This window comes from Ammospiza nelsoni, chromosome 2 (assembly GCF_027579445.1).
Source record: "Ammospiza nelsoni isolate bAmmNel1 chromosome 2, bAmmNel1.pri, whole genome shotgun sequence".
Classification (NCBI taxonomy): Eukaryota; Metazoa; Chordata; class Aves; order Passeriformes; family Passerellidae; genus Ammospiza; species Ammospiza nelsoni.
This window is the reverse complement of record NC_080634.1, coordinates 33,503,144-33,523,993: the sequence shown is the minus strand read 5'-3', so window position 1 is coordinate 33,523,993 and position 20,850 is coordinate 33,503,144. Positions and strand designations below refer to the sequence as shown.

The 20,850-nt window shown below is 45.7% G+C and overlaps 1 protein-coding gene across 2 annotated transcripts in view; it reads right to left on the bottom strand.

The window, feature by feature from the left end:
- The window catches only part of MYO7A (myosin VIIA), a 59,992-nt gene that overhangs the window by 24,710 nt on the left and 14,432 nt on the right, over positions 1-20,850 (bottom strand). Inside the window, exons 10-24 of one of the 2 annotated variants that reach the window (XM_059493372.1) lie at positions 19,926-20,068; positions 19,357-19,567; positions 18,744-18,879; positions 18,226-18,332; positions 14,816-14,872; positions 9,491-9,628; positions 7,254-7,412; positions 6,819-6,911; positions 5,371-5,465; positions 4,157-4,241; positions 3,073-3,291; positions 2,812-2,919; positions 2,052-2,261; positions 1,297-1,500; positions 314-490 (exon numbers count right to left, since the gene is read on the bottom strand). In XM_059493372.1, coding sequence (XP_059349355.1) covers positions 314-490; positions 1,297-1,500; positions 2,052-2,261; positions 2,812-2,919; positions 3,073-3,291; positions 4,157-4,241; positions 5,371-5,465; positions 6,819-6,911; positions 7,254-7,412; positions 9,491-9,628; positions 14,816-14,872; positions 18,226-18,332; positions 18,744-18,879; positions 19,357-19,567; positions 19,926-20,068 — 2,142 coding nt within the window. The remainder of the gene's footprint in view (positions 1-313; positions 491-1,296; positions 1,501-2,051; positions 2,262-2,811; positions 2,920-3,072; positions 3,292-4,156; positions 4,242-5,370; positions 5,466-6,818; positions 6,912-7,253; positions 7,413-9,490; positions 9,629-14,815; positions 14,873-18,225; positions 18,333-18,743; positions 18,880-19,356; positions 19,568-19,925; positions 20,069-20,850) is intronic. The other variant, XM_059493371.1, reaches the window with a different exon arrangement.

Genomic DNA, 20,850 nt, shown 5'->3' with positions numbered 1-20,850 from the left:
CTCCAAGTAAGAAACACAGGACATTGCATTCCCCCCTGTACTTTAGGTGGGGGGAGGGTGGAGGAGAGAGATCAAAGTGCCATGAGAGATATCAGGGCACTTCCTTCACTGGGGAACATTCAGCTGGCGGACATTCAGTTCCCCCTGTGAGGAAGGGACAGGATCACAGGCAAATCTCCCTTCATAGCATGAGCGCAAATAAAATCAACAAACTGATTGCCTGCAGCAAACCCCACAAGTTGTTTCTTTCCAACACATTTCAATATCCAACACCTAATAATAACAACATCTCTTTTACAGCCACAACAGTTACCTCTCCTTCTCCCTGCAGAGCCTGCAGCTCTTTCTTATAGGTCTTCTTCCCAAGAGTCTCATAGATTTTTGTCATTACTGGTATCTTCTCACCCCCATCACTCATGGCTGTGTGGTATTTCGGCTCAGGGAGGTCTCCCATGAAACGCAGGATTGTGATCCATACAGCAAGTGCCGCCTATTTGAGAGGAAAGTCACAGCCTGTTAGCTCACACCAGGTCAGTGGAGGGGGTGGTCCAGCCATGCTGAATCCATCAGGATCCCCCCTGTGGTCTCTCTGTACAGCTGCAGGAGATAAAATACTTCCCTCTATTGCCTGTGCCACATGTAACAGTGGCACACTGTTTTTTGCCTGCAGCACACACCCTCTCTGAATGCTGGGCAGGCTGCTGGCTGGGACCAGACATTCTGTGTGGCTCTGTGTTTGTGCCACCATCAATGTGTCTGTGAACCCCACAAGGGGTTTGCTGCTTGACAGGGAATGCCAACCTTACTAAGAGGCAGGGACTGGCAGCTCCTGACCCACAGGGGAAGAAGAACCACAGTGAAGGCAAGCTCATGGGTAATGTAATATGCATTATAGGCATGCAGGTTCAATCCATTTCTGCTCTTGTACTGCTGGCTATGGGACAAGCAATTCTTCTCTTCTAGCTCTTCACTGATGTGTATGACAAGGCAAGAAGCAACTTATCCAGCTCCCTAGAATCTTTACAAGTTGTGCTGAAGCAACAATTTCCATTGCCCACGTCCTGAGCACCTCATTGTCTTAACACCAAGGTACAGAGAGGGACCCTCCTCTTTAATGCTCCATCCCCCTGATATTCCCTGTTCTACCAGCACTCAAAGCATACTGGTGGGCAGTGGTCATGGACACGTGTAGCAGATGAGTGTATCCCAAATTGGAAACTCTCTCTGGCTGGAGGGTTACCCAGGTTTGCTCCAACCCACCCAGCCCTGCACAAGGTTTTTCATCCCCTGCCTCACCAACTGGTCTCCTTCATCTTCATGGTACAAGAGAGGCTGCTTGAGGGGCCGGCGGATGTACGTGTGTGTTGTTGTGCCCTGGAAATACGTGGCAGCAAACTTGGCAAATTTGTACTCTGAGAGGTCTTCTTCCTCCTCCTCAGGGAGAGGCAATGCTGCATCCAGGTCCTCTTCCTCCAGCTCCTTCTGGACTTGCTCAAGATCCTGTTGTGGAAGGAAACGTCAGACACTCAGCATGGCTTTGGATATCAAACTACCATTTCCCTTTGGGCCTGACTTTTCTGTCAGTCTGATTTCCATCCCAAAACAAAAAGTCAGCTGGAAGAAAAACATGGAATATAGCTCTAGAGCCCATGCAAAGCCCAAGTTTTGAAGGACATGCCTGTGCCCAGGAATATCCCCAGAGCAGTAGAAGATACAACAAGCATGCCCTATGCATAGCATGAGGAAAGGATGTCTAAGAGCTAAATACCATGAGCTGTGATGAACCTAAAAGGAAAGATCTCAAAGGCCACAAGTTCTTGATGACCCTATAATGATAGCACTCTCCTCCATGTGGTAGTCCCAGGGAAAGATGTCAGGATGCCTGCCCATCTCTAGCCACAGCACAATACCCTCTGGGGTCACACAGGAGAGCCTGACCTTGAAGGAAGCCTTCAGAGACCCACTTTCTTATTACTGTACTCTTTCTTGATCTATTAATATTTTGCTAATGCCTGTCATGTGACAGCTAGGCTCCTGTTCATCTCCAGTACCTCAAAGCCATTGGGTGCCTGTCCCTCCTGGCCAGGAAGAGAGGAGGTTGTTCCCAGGAATCCAAACATTTTGTCCACCATTTCTGAGTCATTCACTGGCTCATTGCGAGCTCTCTCCATTTTTTCTAAGAGCTCTTTCTTCCGACGTGCTTCCTCTTTCTCCTTTACTTCTCTCTCTGCATCTTCCCGTGCCAGCTGGGCCAGGCGTACCTGCAAAGGGAGAAGTGCAGTGACTGAACTGCTCCTTCCAAAGAGCTGGCAGTAAGTTCCACAGGGCATGGATTTAGGAAGGCAGGCTGCCTGGTGCTTAGGGCACTCTATCTGTATCATGACTTGGAGCAAATCAGTGACATGTCCATGTCTCAGTTCCCCAGCTGCAGAAGGACAAAGCAATGCATTTTCCCCATTCCTTAGTGCCTGTTTAGGGGTGTTGGTCCATGCACAGCAACTCTCAGTGACCTAATTTTTTTCTTTTACACAACAGCCCTGCATGTCCACACACACAGAGAGTGTCCCAGTTCCCCCTTTATACAATAGCAAAAGTGAATAATAACTATAATCTCTGGCATTCCCATGCAGCAAATCAGAAATTCTGGACCAGACTCAAACTAATAGAGCACAGAGTACTTTGGTGAATTAAATACAAATCACTCAAGCAGGGCAGAAATCCCTTAGATATTTTTGTCATTGCCTCTCAAAGAAGCAAAACTAGTTCCTGGAGAACAGACAGAACTCCACAAAGAGATCAGTCCCCATGTACTTGGTGTTTCTTTTCTGCTTCTTCTTTGGCTTTCTTGGCACTCATCTCCTTTCGAAGTCGTTCCTCTTCTGCCAGCCGAAGTTTCTCTGCTTCCAGGCGTCGATAATACTGTGAGAATAAACAGAAGAGACTTTCTGAATAGGCATCTAATTATTTTTGGAATTATTTTTTCCCCTTTAAAATTGGATCCCAAGAGCACACGACACAGAAGCAGGTGTTTCTCCCCTCTCCCCATTTCCGTTCCTCCTCCACGGTACTCACCTCGCCCCGGAGGCGCTTGTAGAGCCTTCGGGCGATCATGCCGCGGGCGTAGGCCTGCACGGTGAGCACGGCCCAGAGGCGGTGCCGGAAAGCCCTGCGGACCAGGTAGCCCCGGCACCGCGCCTGGAACTCGATGATGCGCCGGCGAGCCATGTGGTACTGCTTGTGGAGCTTGCGGGATCGGTACAGGGCCTGCAGCCTCAGGAAGCCAATCCGCATCTGCCAGAGGGAGAAGGATGAGACCGCCCCACCAGCCCGGGCCTCACCCACCCTAAGCAGATTTCCACTGCTAATCTCCTGCTTGCACGGCTGTAAATACAGGCCACTGAAATCAGTCCCCACAACCTTCTGGAGGGAGGTTCTCCAAGAGGGTGGAGAAATGAAGCTGTCTGGCTGCTGCATTGATTCAAAGCCCAGGAAGGACAAACACAGTTTGTTCCCCACTGAGCCTTTGAGAGACCTCAGGATGTCTGGTTGGCCACTCCAAGGTAGTCACGAGCCATAAAGGTTGCTCCTGTGGAGGTCCAGCACCTGCAAAACCCCTGCCTGACAGTCAAGGTGCTGTCTGATGGCAGGAGGCAGCATCCTAGCCAGCCTGGAAGTGGCTATTTCTATCAAGTTGAAGGCTTGAAAGATTATACTGAGATACTTTAGACCTTAATACACTTTCCAAAAGACTCTGCTGTTGGGTCAAAACCAGTTGGAACAGGGAAGAGAAGAGGACTATGGACTGGGAGGGTGAGAAATTCAAATATGGTTCCACATGGAGATGGAGTACATTTTTTAGAGGAAGCTGCCCTTGAGTTTTCAGTCATCTGGAAACTAGGGGAAGACTTACGAAACCCCAAATGACCAGTTGGTGCAATGGACATATAAGTCACAGGGGAGAGGACAGCTAGAAGATGGTCTCTTCAATGAGAGAACAAAGCAAAAGAGCAAACTTCCATTCATCACTCCAACTGATAAAAGCCAACCTCACCACTTCTGACATTCAATGGGACATTTTGAACCAGGAAACCCTTATGTATGTCCCAGGTTAGAGAGGCAGGAAGGCAGAGGTGTGAGGAAGCACTCCTGTACTTACAGCACCATAGTTCTTCCTGCAGTTATGTCCACGCCAGTATCTCTGGATCATCAGGACTGAATTTCTCACTTTCAGGAAATTGGACCTGCAAAAGCATTTCAATTATTTACCTCTGTGGTTTGGTCACAAGTTATCATCATCTCCTGGGCCTTATTTCTTTGAGATTTGAATCTGAGGGTCCAGGTGGAACAACCACCCCATTTTTGGCTTAAAAATATCTCCTTCCCCAACTTTCCTTGCTTTCATAAAAACTTCTGTAGGCACTCTCTCTGAGAGGTCTCTGCAGGGAGATTATGCCACATTATGGAAATGGGAAGAACAGGAGATGATAGGAATCCCAGCCCAGCATCCTCTTCTCACACCTAAAATCTCATCCCTATGTGTCCTGCCCATTTCATTCTAGCACCTGAAAATGGATTGAATCCCACCCAAATGACTGAGAGCAAACCTCACCAACACCACGCTGCTATCCCTATCTGCTCCTCCAGTCCTTCTCAGCCTGATCTGATCCTACCTGTAGACAACATGGAGACAATTGTGTTGGGAGGCCTTGGGGGGTTTCGTCTCACTACAATCAGTGTGTGTGAAAGACTGATGAGTTATTTAGCATGTACCCTTTCTGCAAAGCACAACCTGAGTCACAGCTGTGGCTTGGACACTCAAAGAGCATAAAACCCCAAGAAATGTCCCTCCTCTGCAGGTGAAGCTTGTCCTTGGCTGTGGCTCCCCCTCTTCATCAACAAGAGTGCCATGAGCTACCTGTCCTCTTCCTATGTCTCGAAACTGGGTTGCAAAGGGAATAGTTCTGAACCCCTTGGGCTTTGGGGAGAGCAACTTTAGTAGCAGTGGTGACCCAGCGTTCCCTCGGCAGTCTTGCGGGGATCTCCATAGATTGGAGATCATGGCCTCAGCATGGCCTTCAGGTGGCTCAGAGCCCTCTGCTGCACTGTCATAGCAACACCACATTCCCTGAAGATGGCACTGAACAGGGACAGAACATCCTATTCTGTGCAGGTTTGAGGCAGATAACACAGTTATCCTCTTGTTTCCTCTACTGTTTTCCTCTAGTACTTGCTGCACCTGAGTGTCAACACATCAGGGGTCCCCTCTGGTCATCTAGGCACCAAAGAAGTAATGCAGCCTCCAGGATCCACTTGTTGGATGAAGTATCCCACATAGCCCACCTCCCATTTGGCAATGGGGTTCATACCTACCTGTCTTTATACCCACGGACCACCTTCTGGATGAGGATGACTTTGTCCGTGATGGCCTTGTCTCTCTCAATCTCCAGCAGCATGTCGTGGTGGTCCTGTGGGAGGAAGCAACACAACATCAATGTCTCAGGCTCTTCCTCTGCCTGATATGTGGTCAGAGTGGGTGGTACAAGACCCTTCCCCAGGATAACTGATGAAAATAAACTCTGGGGTCATTTTACATCCCAAGTATTATGCCACTTGCTCACTGGGGAAGTCCTAACATAAACCCTAGTGATCTATAGTCTTCATTCCCAAATGAATCAGGTCATCCAGAAGCTGCAAATGCAATACTTCACAGTCTGAAAACAGCTGAATTACACTGCCCCTCCCTGCAGAGCTCCCTCCTAGTGCTCTCAGCCATGGGAGCAGCTCCTAGGAGCACTGGAGAGGTTTGCAAACAAACTCCAGGCTACCTGGGTCCCATCACTTCTTCCAGCCAAGACTGCAATGCTTCCCTAACCTAAGGAAAAAAAAGCTCTTCAAAACACTGAATTTCCTTTGCCCTGAGGCTTTCAGATACACCAATCCAAGCTTTATTCTGATTCCTCCCATGTTGTGTGTGATGCAGCTTTCTTTCCCAGGCATGGCAAGCTGAGCCATGCCACACTGCGTGCAGCAGAGGCAGTTCCACGTGTTTCCTGCTCTGCTCGACCTCCTGTGGCCCCTCAGGGCCTCCCAATTTCTCTGTTTCCTGCCCTGACAGCTGTGAAATCTTGATAACAGGCTCTGGAAAGAGCAACTAGTGCCAACAAGTTCTAGGGAAGAGATGGGGGTGTTTGTGCTGGCAGTGGGATTTGGGGGTGAATTTAGGTGTAAGCAATCACGGTTTATCACTGTGATTTTTGCTGAAGAGAAGCCTCACCTTCCAAGAACAGCAGAGGAATGGGTTTGTAAGAAAAGATGAGTGTGTAAGGGGCTGCAGGGGACCTGCAGTGTTGGACTGCTCTGCATCAGCTGGACTGATGCAGAAAAGGAGACTGTAGGCACATCTTGGGTTGCGCAAGGATGTGCAGAAGAAAAATGAATCTGTTGTGCTTATGTCCCTCTCTCTGCAGGGCTCTGCATGGGCATCCCTCCTGCTGCTGTGCCTTTTGGGTGAAGGCAGGAGAGGTAGCTGAACCACTCAGCCCAGGAGGGAAAAGGCTGTGCACTGGATGTGATTATTTTTGTGTCGGTATGGATTTGTGAATGCATCAGAGCTGGCACCATGTCAGCACTTCCTCCTGCCTGCTGCTCCTAAACCGGCCCCAGATGTTCTGCCTTAAGCCAAGGTCTACCCACTGACATGCCAGCCCAGAGACCATGGAAAAGAGGTATGTCTTGTGATGGAAAGGAAATGGTAGGAGACACCTCCAGAGGCAAGGATCCAAGATGGATCCCAAGAGGGAACGTGGAGAACCACCCACCTTTAGAAATATCTTTGTCTTGCCAATCTGCCAGTCATCATGCTTCCCCAGCACTGCTTCAGCAATGCGCTGGCAGGTCCCACGCAGGTCACCCTGACAGAAAAGGAGCTGGGATTCACCAGGACCAGACTCATCCACTGCTCCTCCCAGGCCCAGTGTAAACCTCTTCTGGTCCCAAATCCTGCAGTTTTCTGCTAATGAGCTTTTTATGGCTTTACTGTCACTTTGTTTAAGATAAGTGAGACAGCCTGAATACGGTACCTGTCCCTGCCAGCCCTGTAACCATTTTTCTTCACTTGGAAAGCCCAGAGCACCACTGTGACACTGGGGGATCATATGTTGCATAGTTGATTTTGGAGAGGAGGCACACCCCATAAATATCTCTGGAGATTGCCTAGCAGAGAGTGCTCACTGCCTGTGAAGGAGGACTCTCACCTGCTTGTAGGCTGGCTTCACCCCCGGCATGAGCACCCGGTAGCGGTCCACGAACTCCACGAAGGTGTAGCGGATGGGGTATCCCGCCCGGCGGATGCGGATGGTCTCCATCATCCCTGAGTACCGCAGCTGACGGACGCACAGCTCCCGGTCAAACAGCTGGGGGGGGTTACAGGACACCAAATCAAATCACCAGGGGTTTGAGTACAAATCTTTCAGGGCTAGTTCATTGCACTTATGGGCAACCGTGCTGTCCTCCACACGGGCCTGATGAGGCACAGGCTGCTGGAGACATTTTTGATTTTCTTTGCATGGTTTTGTTATCTAATTCATCCCACGCCTTTTTCTTGGACTAACCAGAACAATACTCAGAAGCAGCAGCATGGTATGATATATGGACCTAGAGAACATCAGCCAGGATCTCAATACAAACAATTTTTTCCCCCCTAAAGCACATTTCAGAAGGAAGTAAAAGTTTTAGAATAACATAAAGTAACAAACAGCCAGGACTTTCCACTGACCTTTCACTTCCGCCATGCCATTTCCTATCACTATCAGTACGTTTTCCTTCAAAGGCAGGGACAGAAAATGATCTCTCAGACAATGTTCTCTTTTGCAGTCACCCTGCACAGCTCTGTGTGCCTTTATCTGGGATTGCTTTTCCTTTGGATTATTAAGCCAAGGCCAAAATTAAATTTAGCAAGAAATTACATTTCATGTCACACTGCAGTCTCTGGTTTAGTGTTAGCTCACCCACTTATTTGTTTCATGGGGAGATTAATTTCTCTTTGTCTGATTCTTTCAAACCTCAAACTGTTTTCCTGTCTCACTGAAAGTTTTGTAGACAAATAGTTTGAACAGAGACTTCTGGCTTAGTACTTGTAAGACCTGATGAAATACAGACTTCCTATGCAGAAGTCAAAATACCAGACTGAATTCCAGACACCCAGGTGTAAAAACAGTTCATAATAAGGGCATATAGAATGATTTGCTAACATCAGTTCAGGATGTACACCTATTTCTCATCATTGCCTATGTCCAAAAAGAAGGTCTTGTTCTAATCTCTGCTCAGATGACAATCACACATCAGACATATTGTTAAATGTTTACCAAAAATATTCCATTAACTGGTTTTTACTCTCACCAAAACCAGGATAAGAGCACAGTAAAATGGTCTGAGAGACCACCAGACCTTTTGCTCTACATCCTATTAGGTTCTCTGAACAGCAAAAAAAAGTTTCAAACAAACACTGCTTGTAGATAACAGCCCTGAAATTCAGGATTTTATACTTTTCTGCACTCAGCTGAGCTTTGCTAACAGACATTGACTTTAGATGAAGCTCCAGCCCTGGCTAGATTATTTATTAAATAAAGTTCTTCCTTTCCAAACAGTACCACAATTAAGTTTGGCAGGCAGGAAACAGTGATTGCTCACAGCATCAGTGTCTGATCCTGCAAGGTGTGGGGAGTACATCAAAGTGTGCAGCACCCACCTTATCACCTGCCTTCTGCTGTAAAACTCGGAGAGCCCTTCCATGAGCAGTTCGTGGTCAGGGTGGTTGAGAGCCCTCTCCCTCCTTCTTATTTGCTCCCAAAAGTTTACCCCCATAATGTTCATTGCTTTTGAAGCAAATCACTGTGAACTGGAGCAAGATAACTCCTCTAATGTTTCCTCTGTGCTATTTTACCCTTTTTCCTCTGCTTTTAGAACCATGCTTTTGTAATTGGTGAAGAAAAAAAAAATAGGCAGTGGGAATGACCAAACAGGATTTAAAATAAGGGAGATCCATTGTGAGCAAAGATTTTTAGGAAAACACCCATGGGAAGATGATTTTTAGAAAGCACTGAGCTCTGCCACAGAACTAAACCCAGGGCTCAGCTGAAGTCTCTAGCAGGAAGGAGCCTACCCCCTATGGAAATGGAGAGGAATTTCCTATAGGATAAGGGTCTGCAGGATGAATTCCTTGAGATTGTCCTTGAGAAGAAAGGCAGGGTCAGCCTTTATGCCCTGCAAAACGTTTTGGGGTGCTGTTGGACTGCAAAGCAAGTGCCTGATTTTTCCAACCCTTTAGTGACTCTGTTGCTTGCATAGCAGGCTGTGGGTTGCTTTTCCAAGCATGCAGGCTCAATCCTGACTCCACTGATGCCCACAGGAGTTTTGCCAGTAACTGCAGGGCAGAATGACTCCACGGGCAGTCCCATACAAAAACCAACCAAGAGAGAAAAGCAGGACTTACCATGGGTTTCTTGTACTCATTGGGCTTGATGCAGCGGACAAAAAAGGGCTGGCACACGCTGAGAGTCCTCATCAACAGCTCCAGGGAGCGCTTGAACTGGCTGCTGAGCGTTGGCGAGCGCTTCCTCGTCTCCGCTCCCTGCAAAACCGCAGCGCAGCAGCGCACTCAGGAAATGAAAGGATAACACTGGCTTTCCCTTCTGGCCACGTCCCCAGGAACCTCCTGCAACAGCCAGGGCTGGAGGGGGAGCGGGGCCAGAGGTGGCTGAAAGTTGTGGCAGGAGAGGGGAAGGGCAGAGCCTGTGAACTTGCAATGGCCGGGCACTGGCAGCCTACTCCATATGGCTCTGTGCAGGCAGGAAAAGTGCCATGGTTTAATTTCTCCTGCTTGAACCTCCCTGTGTGACTGGAAAACCCATCTTCCCTGTGCAGAGCCAAGAGGAAGATCTGTCTATAGGAGCAAACAGGCTCTTCTGGGCCATCAAAATTCTCTGTATTACAGCCTGGGGCAGTGCACCTGCCCGGGGATGCTCTCAGGAGCAGTGTGGGCTTCCCTGTCCCCATGCATTGCAGCATGGGCATGCCAAATCCTCTGTCATGGTTCCTTGTGTCAGGCAGGGCTCCTCCTGCTCCCTGGAACAAGAACCAGAGACTCATTTAGGGTAAAAAATAACCCAGGAGAATGCTTGTTGCAGGGTGACTCTGCAACAGTTCCAGAAACTTCTGCTGAGATTCCTCAGCCTGTACTACCACAAATTTGAGTTGCTTTTGGAGAAGAATATTAACTAGACTAAATGAGGTGAGTATTTAGGGAGATCAGGAAGATTTGGAGTATTTTTCTTGGTTCAGCTTCCCTGGTCAAATTAATAATCCAATCTCTATTTTGGGGCAAGTGTTTCTAAATGAGACTGTGTATGTTTCCCTTAATAGTCTCTTCTCCCTGTTTTGGGAAAACCTTGTTAAACCACCTCCAAATCAAGTCCCTAGCTCATTTCACATGCCAGAAACTATTACCTGAGCTCATTACACATCAGTCACAGTGGTACTGTGTGTCTAGTGGGATCTGGTGCTCAGGGAGCCTTTGTGGAGCAGCAGGTAATGCTGGAGGGCTGGAAGAAGAGTTGGGCACCAGGAGGTAACTCCCTCTTAACTAAAGACAGGCTGAGCATGTAACATGACCTGTGACATGACCTGATGGCTAGAGAATTCCCAAAGGGAGAATTCCAGCAGGATTTTAATGCATTTTTCTTTCAAATATCCTCTTATTTGCACGTGGTCAAGCCATGTGTGGAGTCACAAAATCCTCATCTGCACTGGCCTTGCTGCCATGTTTTGCAGTGTTTATCTGCACGTTTCTGTTACTGTGTTTATTTCTACTTTTGCTAAAATTTTTACATGTGCTTCACCACACATCACTAATAACCTTTAACATTCTCATCCCCCAAAACTGAGGAATTCCATAGAATCACAGAATAGTTTGGATCAGAAGGGATTACACATTCCCTCTAGTCCAACCCCTTTGCCACGAACAGAGAGTTTACACAGCTCAGGCTCGATGTGATGTTGAGACAAACCCAATCAAGACAAGCACAAAGTCGTCATGGAATTCCAACAAGAGAAAACCCAGCTCATGCAAACACCACAAAAACCTGGCCTGCTTGCCAAGAACAGCATGGGGGGCTACCAGCGATCTCTCCCAGCAAAATCCTCCCCAGAAGGACAAACTGTTAACAAATCTGGGGTAATTAATGGATACAGCTGCTACCTGCAGAGCACTGGAGAGTCTGATTCTCCTATTTTGTTGCAGATTTTCTGAGGAAAAGGCTGTTTCAGCAAGAATCCTGGTTTGAAAGGCTTTGATGAATGTTTTCTCATCACATTGCTAATTATGCACACGAGGTCACCTCTGTGAGGTGGGGAAGGATAGCCACAGGGGTTGGAAGCAGCAACAGATGCAGGAACAGGGCTGGCAATCTGAAACAACTGCATGTTAGCCAAATTTTAGTCAGTTTGGGCTTGGCTGGGAGAGATAATTTTTAAGCCATGGTGTTAGGAAGGGAGCAAAACTTTGTACAAGGGTCTACAAGGGAATGCACAAGTGGTTTGCTCCCAGACAGCAAGAAATGCCTCTCCAGCTTGCTGGTGCCTTGCATTTCTTTCCTGCATGCATCCAGATCTGGCAAAAAAGCAGTGGTGCCATCTCCATCCTTACATCTGAGGGCTTTTTGCTGGGAGGGGTTGGAAGGAAGGGACAGTGACCAGAGAGCAGCTTGTCTTCCTGTCCAAATAGTCAGAGCAGTCTGGGCTCCCCCTGTCAAGACCACATCATCCCATTCAGGGACGACATTTCAGGGCCTGACAATTGTGCACAGATCCCTCTCAATGGTGGGCACTTTTCAGGCTCTCAGAGGTACAATAAATAACCTGACAAGTGTTTTGCATCAGCCTCATCCTTCAGGGATGGGTGACACCACTCAATTGTGGTTTCTTCTGCCTCACCTCAACACCAGCTTGGAGAGAATCACACCTCTTCCCTTACTTCAACAAAATGACCCTTCAACAAAATGACTTAAAAAAAAAAAAAAAAAAAAAAAAAAGGAGTGGAGCAGCCTCTCAACACAGCCTAGCAAGGCACTGAAAATACAGGATTTACTGCAGAGGAGAAGCACTTTTTAAGCTAAAGCCAGACCCAGTCCCCATAGACTGATGGAGAAAGGGTTGATACTGCTTTTCCCTGGCCAGACACTTCCTAGCTTTCAAATTCTGAGACTGTAACATCTTTGGGACTCAGACTCTCTTCACTTGTGTTCATACAAAGCCCAGTAGAAGGGAGGGTGAGACCTGCGTAAAATGGGGAAAGATGAGCAGGATTCACAGGTGTTGTACCCCAGACTGCAGCACTCAGCCTGTACTTAGCATCAAAGGAGGAAAACACTCAAAAACAGAAGAGCAAAACAAGAAAAAGAAGAGAAATATATGATTTACAGAAAAGGAGCATGCAGAAGAGAGTTTAGAATTATATGCAGACCAGCATGACATCCAGACATGCTTCAATTCTGCTTCTTTCTGCCATCTCAAGCCAGTCTGAACTTTGGAAGTGCAAACACATACATGGCTGTTTGCAGCAACACCAAGACAAAAGGCAAGGAGAATGGCAACTACAAGGAGAAATGTCACTGAGCCAGAAATGGTAGGGGTTATTCCTTCTGTCTCTTTGCACCTTCTCCTCCTTGAATGACAAGGCTGCAGGTGCAGCAGAAACACATCAGGAGATGGCAGCCTGCTTCAGTGGAAATGCAGAAAGATGAAATGCTTGAGGACATCTAGGGAAGGAGGGTGAAGCATGTGCCACCAGCAATACTCTGGGGAAAGGTTCTGGACAAAGGACCACCCTCCCATCTCTTTAGGATTGTATGATCACTAAACTGAGCCATGCCAATGTGACATGCAGTCTCTGGGCAAAATGATGCTTTTCTTTGTAATATTTTTATATGAAATGTCACTGGAGTGACCTTCAGGTGACCACTGAAAGCTGAGGCCACCTCATTCTGCAGCATCATATAGTGAAGAGAGTCTTCCTCCTAAAGGCTGTGCAGTCTGGAAAGTGCCTTCCAATGCAATGGTGACTTGGGCTACATAACAGTGCCAAGTATCACTGTTTTGAACTACAAACTTATTGAGATGCATATAGATATGTGTGTGTATATATATATATATATATATATATATATGAAAAATCATTTTTATCTTGGCTGTTCCACCTTTGCTTCAGTGTCTAACAAATATGAACTATTATTATTCATTAGAAAACCTACAAACCACAAAGTTTAGTTGTAAGATCAACTATGACAACAACAAAACTCCCATTTCCCTGTATCACCTGTTGACATCTTCGGAGGAAAAAACTGGTCTAAACATTTCTGACACATTTTGCACATTTGTCTCCTGGATTTAATCCCACCATAGAATCACAGAATTATTAATTGTTTGGGTTGGAAGGGATCTTAAAGTTCATTTAGTTCCGACCCCAGTGCCATGGGCAGGGACACCTTCTATTAGACCAGGTTTCTCAGAGCCCCATCCAGCCTGGCCTAGAACACTGCCAGGGATGGGGCATCCACAGCTTCTCTGGGCAACCTGTGCCAGTGCCTCACCACCCTCACAGGAAAGAAATTCTTCCTAATACCTCAAGTAAACATTTTCTTTTTCACTTTAAAGCCATTCTCTTTGTCCAATCACTCAAGGCCTCAAGGCCCTCTCCAGCTCTCTTGTATCCTAACTCAGGAAAGACTATTATTTTTGGTACAACTGTAGAGCAAGGCCCAGTGATATGTTCCAATTGAAACAATTTTCACCATGATACAGAGGGGAAGGAGTCCACCTCTGGAATTAATGTCTTTCAGTCATTTTGGGTCAGATCCTCCTCATTGGAATTCCAAATCCAAACATCCAAGATACTGCAGAAGTAAAAAGGGATGAAATTCAGCCCCATGCAAAGAGTTGAATTTTGAAAAGTAGGCTAATCCTCTGGTTATCAAGGGGCTGAGAAAATGTGAGCAGTCACAAAGCTTATATCATAAATTTTTTAGCACACAATATTACCTTATGGCCAAATAACTAGCAAGCAAGGTTTGGAAGTTATCAGAACCAGTCAGCAGTTGAGATGCAACAGAAAAGATGTAAAAGAGGTGCTAAAAGTCTATTTTGATGATCACAACAAAATTTCATATTATCTTGTCTTTGAAGGCTTGGATCTGAGGTCCCCCCTGAAAAAGAAAATGTTTCCACCTCCAAAAATAATAGCATAATAATTTCCTAACCTTCCACCTCCAAAAATAATAGCATAATAATTTCCTAACAACCCAGAAATACAATCCAGGGGTCTCTGCATGTGAGCTGTCTTGCCTCAAAAAGTGTAACACAGGGTGAGATTTGCAGTTGTTTGGAGGAATAATGTCCCACTGCAGCCAATGGTGGCACCACGGTAAACAACAGCCAAATTCCAGATGATCCATCTGACATTATTTAGAATGATTCAAATATCAGGAAAAAATCCTCAAAACCTTGGCTGAGCCTGGTTCTGATTTTATCCAAACCAAATTCCCATCACTACAAAGTTGTTCTGAGTTGTGTCCTAGAATTAAGTGACACAGTCATACCCCTGTATCTATTCAACAAGCTGTAAAAATGCTCTCCAACACATTGGTCACTTGAAATGGATCCTCTATAGATAGTGCAGGAAGAGGAATAAACCAACAGGAGTAAAGCACAATCCTTGCCAAGGAGAGGTGAGTATACAAAAGAGGAACTCATGTATTCAGTTTACCTTTGGTGTGGGTGTGGGCGACTGGCCAAATGTGCTGGATGCATAGCCACAGAGAAACTACACGAAGCACAGGTAAAAAAACAAAACAAAACACAAAACAGAGACAGAGAAGAGCAAATAGTGAAAAGAAGGAATAACTGAAATGGGAGCCTGACATTTTTAGTCTTGGAAGTCCAGTTGTTATATATCTCATGAACAAAATGCATTAATTCTTAGATTTTTGTATGACCCTCTCCTGGATTTTTTCCTTCGTCTTGATGTTCACTTCTCTGAGGTAACTGCCAGTGTTCAGCTCTTGCTTCTTGGAAACAAACTTTATACATTTTTTATCACTATCTATCCAATTTCAGCCATTCCCACTCTTCTACCTCACACATCTCTGCTCTCAATATACAGTGGCCGGCAAGGTGCCAGGAACAAACCACAAAAACTGTAAAGAAATCTCGCCCTTCCTCCCTAATTTTAATCCCCAAATCAGGTATTTTTGATAGAATTTAAACTTTTGCCAAGGGGAAAGACACCCCGCCCCCCAGTTTCCCATTTGTTTTTCACTTTACAGGGTTCCATCCTCCACTGCTCCTTCTACCTGTTCCTTGAACAAGCAGTGCTGCCAGACCATACCAGCTGATTCCTCAGAGGAACAGTGTACAACTCCCACTTAATCCATAATTTCACCTGGCACCACTCAAAGCAATGTTCCTGTTCAGCAAACACATGCAGATAAACCCTCTCTGTGATGACCATGAATAAATGAGACTTTACAGCCCCATGTGCTTCAGAAATGCCCAGTTCACCCCACAGGTTTCATTGTGTACAGGTATTAGGTCTTTCAGGGACCAAACAGTTACTACAACACTCAAATATACAATCTCAGCCAGTTATCAAATTTCTCTGATCTGTGGCTTTCTCAAGTTTCTGGAATATAAGGGCCCCATCTGAAAGACTGAATGTAAAGTAGATGTGGACTTACTTGTACCTGACTCACAAAATCCTACAAACTCATCAATAAGCTCCTGAGGACCAAAGTTTGGAACGTGTAGAGCAAAATGCCTCAGGATTTGATTCAGGCCTTAGCAGAACAGCCACTTGTCTCTCTTTAAGAGATGTTACATTTGATTGACCAAGCCTAAGTGTCTCTGGAAATTTCCTACACATGGGGCCTCACTGAAGCTGGGGGAAGGCATGCACAGCTCCAAGGCATTCCAAGGACACTTCACCACAGAGCTTTGCTACGTGCAGTCAATTTCTGTGACCCAGGCTCACTTGCTCCTTCTTTTGGGGCACATGTCCTAATAGAGGGGCTGCAGACATTAATAAACGTTGGTGGAAAGCAATGGCAAAAACATCTCAGCCCCATGTTGGATCCTGCTTGTCTGAGAATTTTAGTGGCGGTGTTCAGGAAATTAGTGCTCTCCAGGTTCACAGCGACAGTGTGCATGACTAGAGGAGCTTGCACACGATGTTGGATCTTCTTCCAGTTCCATGACATTGGGCTAAAAATCTCTCATTCCAAAAAGAAACTCAGGCATCATTAACGTATCAAAGCACAGAGACCACCACTTGGGACAGATTCTGAAGATGTCTAGTGAAACTATAAAAAAACCTCAAACAGTTTATGTTAAAAAAAAAGGGGATCCAATGTTTTCAGAGGTTTCAGTTCTCAGATCCTAGACAACATCCAGGCAGACATCCCAACTTTGCTATTAATATACTTCCAGCATATTTTAAAGATGCTTTGGTAGGGGTCCCTGTGAGAAAGCTTGTGTGACTGTTTAAACCCTTTCACTGATGCCCCAGAGTGCATCTCTGCTCTGCCCAAAGAAGAAAGAAATCACTTCCAAGGTCAACTGCAAAGCTTACACCAAAAATAAAAAGCAGCAAGGAATAAGCAATCAAAAGCAAAGTAAGCAGCAGCACTGATGCTAAGGGAGTTAGTGTCTACTTCAACAGGAGTATCCACTTCTGAGGATAGCTCTGAACCCAACAGGAGTGTCATGCCAATTGGTAGCTTAATTAGTAATTGATAAATGTTCGTTTATTCCAAATGAAGTCAAAAGGACAATGACCATTAATTTCATCAGGAGTAAAACTGAATGGCTGAAGTTTATGAACAAGGCTTGCAAAACAGCATGTAGCATACTCAAAGAATTGTCTTGGGAATGTAAATATTTCTTTCCCTTGGCAAATAAAGGAATACAGCACTTACAAATTGGCACTCCTGAAAGTCCCTAAATCCCTTGGTCCATCAGTGGCATTGGCTGGCATTTGGAAATGGGACTCCGACTGTCAAAAAATGTGTTTGCTTTGAAAAATGTTATTCCCACACCCTCTGCAGTCCCATGACTTTTGCCTTGGGAAAGACTGGGGAATTTCGCCATAGTGACTGATCTGTATAGGCTTTCAGATTCTGCAAGATTGACATCTTAAAACACTTTCTACTTTAATCCTGGAAGCAGGGATGAGTAGAGAGATTTACATGTCCAACTTCTTGAAGAAAATATTGCACATTTGTGTTACTAAAGTGAAATGGTCACTAATCTCAGCATTTAAGCTGGTATCCCAGTAATAAATGTTCAAACGGGATGGAAAGGGTTTCAGCAGTAACTGCCTTTCTCTGAAATTTCAGGGCACACAGTCTTCTCTCACACCGAGTGTGGAGTAGACACATAACCTCCTGGAGAACTGGGATGTGGAAAGAGGAGCTTTGAAGTTCAGCTTTCATAACTCTCTCTGCTGTTGTAACAGTAAAACACAACTGTTCCCTTCAAGTCTTCTTGTGGTGCTTAAGGACCAGCAAGATTGTCCCTTTGTTCTACTCTGGTTGACAAGTATTTGGCTTTTACTTGGACTCATAGAAAGGTCTGGGTTTGAAGGGACCTTCAAAGTCACCTAGTTCCAACCCTCCTGCCATAGGCAGGGACACCTTCCAGTAGGCCAGATTGCTTGAACATCTGAACACTTTGAGGGATGGGGCATCCACAGCTTCTCTGGGCAATCTATATCAGCATCTCACCACCTTCACAGGTAAGAACTTCCTAACACCTAATCTAAACCTACTCTCTGTTAGTTTACTTCTCATTCTATAATACACACATCTGGATGACCTAACTGGAAGGCACAGTTACTTTCTCTCAGATTTCTACAATCACAAACCTGATTGTTCCAATCCCTACACAAGTCTGAGGGGCCATGATAGCAAAAAAATAAGATTTGATGAACCAAATGCAGTGAACTGGGGGCACAAATGTAGATGCACCCATGACACTGCATTAACACTTCCTGATGGTTGACTCTCACTAGCAGGTTTGGAACACCCCAAGGAGCATCAGAGCAATATGACTCTGCAAATCTTCCACCCCTTCCAGGAACACCCCTCCTCCTGAATAAACATCTTCTCCCGCCTGCATTACCATTGCCACATCTGCTTGGAAGATCTGCTTGATGAATTTGTTTTTTGAGGAATGCACCAGCTGAATGATGTCTCCATGCAGCGTGTCCCTGTTTTTCTCCAAGAAACCTAGAGAAATAATGGGACAACACATAGATGACACAGTGCAACATGGTCAGCACATGAGCTGCAAGCAGCTTCTGGGTTGTTGGATTACTGGATGTTCTTGGTGAGGTAATGGGAGTAATGAGTGGGAAGAGAGAGAGAGACCACGAGAAGGAAGACAGAAGTGCATCTTCAGACTGGACTGAGGATGCAATGGTGCAAAGCACCGCCATTCTGTCACAGGCACACATGAATGAAACAGCACCAAACTCTGCAGCTCATGGGCACAGCTGGGGGGTCAAGTCATTGCAGCCAGAAAAGGAAAACATTGACACGACCAAGGACTACCATGCTGCCCTGCTCCAACACAGCAGTGGCTTGTCTGCCCATGAATATCCCCTCACCCCCTGCAGTGCCCTAGGAGCTGCCCCATACCTTTTGTTTCGTAGTAAACAATTCCAGCAAAATGGTTAATGCCAAACTGGGTTTCGTAGTTATTCTTCGGAGGAATGTAGTTGGTGTTAAGCTTGTGCTGGGAGTTCAGCTTGTGCAACATGGTGGCATCTGTACCCTGTACATGCACGAAAAAATCTGACATTTAACCAAGGCTGTTCCCATTGAAATAATTTTCCAGTCAATAGCACATTTCTTTCTTGACTTGGTGACAATGTGCATTTATGTTGAGAAGTGATATGTTGGAGAAGATATGTCAAGTGCAAAAATTACAGAAATTAATTAAATATCATTGGTATGTAGTTCTGTATTCAAAATAATGCTCCAAAAGGAGTATATTTAACATTATTTCTCTTAAACTTTGCAAATAGATGTTTCTGAGCCTCTTGCAGGAATATTTTCCCATCAGAAACACTTGTTTCTGTGACACTGACGGAAGAACATTTAAGAGAGCAATAAAAACTATAAATAGGCAGGCCACTGGTGAATGTATGTTTGGGGCTGAGCAGATCTCTCACAGGTTGCCAGCATGCAAGTGCAAAGGGGATAAAATCAGGAGGGCCACTGGCAGCAAGGTTGAGTAGAAAAAACACACCTTGGGGAACTTGCTCTCCTCGTCAATGAGGGAGATGATGTTCATAGGCTTGATGGCAATCATGTCCAAGGCATCCTGGTTATCCGTGAACTCGATGTGCTGCCAGTTGATGTTCTCCAGGTTGTACTCCTCCTGCTCTAGCTTGAACACGTGGCGCACAAAGAACTGTTGCAGGTTTTCATTTGCAAAGTTAATGCAAAGCTGCTCAAAACTGTGGAGGGAAGGTCAAGAAAAGGCCTTTTTATATACACACTCGTTAATTTTTTCTACATCTCTCTTCATGCTTTAAGCAATACTCTCAAATCCTGTCAACCACTCAGTAAAGCTGCTGTTGGCTTAGAATTTCCTCATTGGTTCAGACAATCAGTTTTTTTCCCAAAACAATGTTATGTGTGTGGTCTAAATCAATTTAGAAACTGATTGATTAGCTCTGATAATTTCTCATATAGAAATAGGCTTGGTCCTACCCAATCCACTTCACTTCAGTAGAGGTGAAAGGACTGCAAGACCTTGAGCTTGGGCTTGTAAAGGAGGATTAAGACCTGGTTCTCCTTTTGCAGGCTCCATACCTGTTCACAGTGAAGTTCTCAAAGCCAAAGATGTCAAGAAGGCCAATGGATCTCCTGATACTTTTGAGTTCCTGGGAAGGAGGTCTGTAAATTGCAGCATTGATCTTCTCCACGATCCACACAAAAAGTCGCCCATAAATTCCCTGCAACATTCCAAAGATGGAGCTCACTGAGACAGTTCAGCACTTTGTCCTGCTAGTCTGTGTCACCACTTCACCCTTGATGGCACAGGTTCTCCTAAAGCATGGCCAACAACCAGACAGTCCTAGAGGATGTGCTCACCAATGTTTGTGCCAGACTCTTGGCATGGTTTAAAGTGAAGCCAGACAGTCCTTTCCTTGGTTTCCACACATTTCTCTCTACAGATCAGCAGAGCAGAGCCATGTTACACTGCAAGAACATCTTGCTCACTTGAACAAGGTGCTCACTGAAACAGTGCAGCACTGGCTGAACAGTCTGATGATCTAATGACACAGATATTGCTGCTTCAGTAATTCCATAACTTCATGCTTTGAACTGTTGTTAATTTTTATTTTATAAGCTACAGTAGTGTGACCAAGAGGGGAGACTAATTCAAAGGCCCGTCACCACTAGAGAAGACACTGCAGGCTAGCTAGCTTTCAAACCAGCTTGATCGACCAATTCCCCACAGATAAAATGAGGACCCAAGTTGGTCAAGGCATGCCAATAATGCTTGTCTTGCAATTTTACATGGGGCTGCAAACAGCACAGCAGTGATCCACACCTATCCCATCAACCTTCTTCACTCCAAAGTCTCAAGATATTCTAAGTGCTCTGATGGCTTCTAGACTGCTCTATACCTGGCCTTGCGTTGTTCAGCTGTATTTATTGCTGCTTATGTTCCCAAATCCTGAAATTTGGGTGTGTGTACTGGAGGTGTTGGTAGAGTTGCTCTGATTTACAG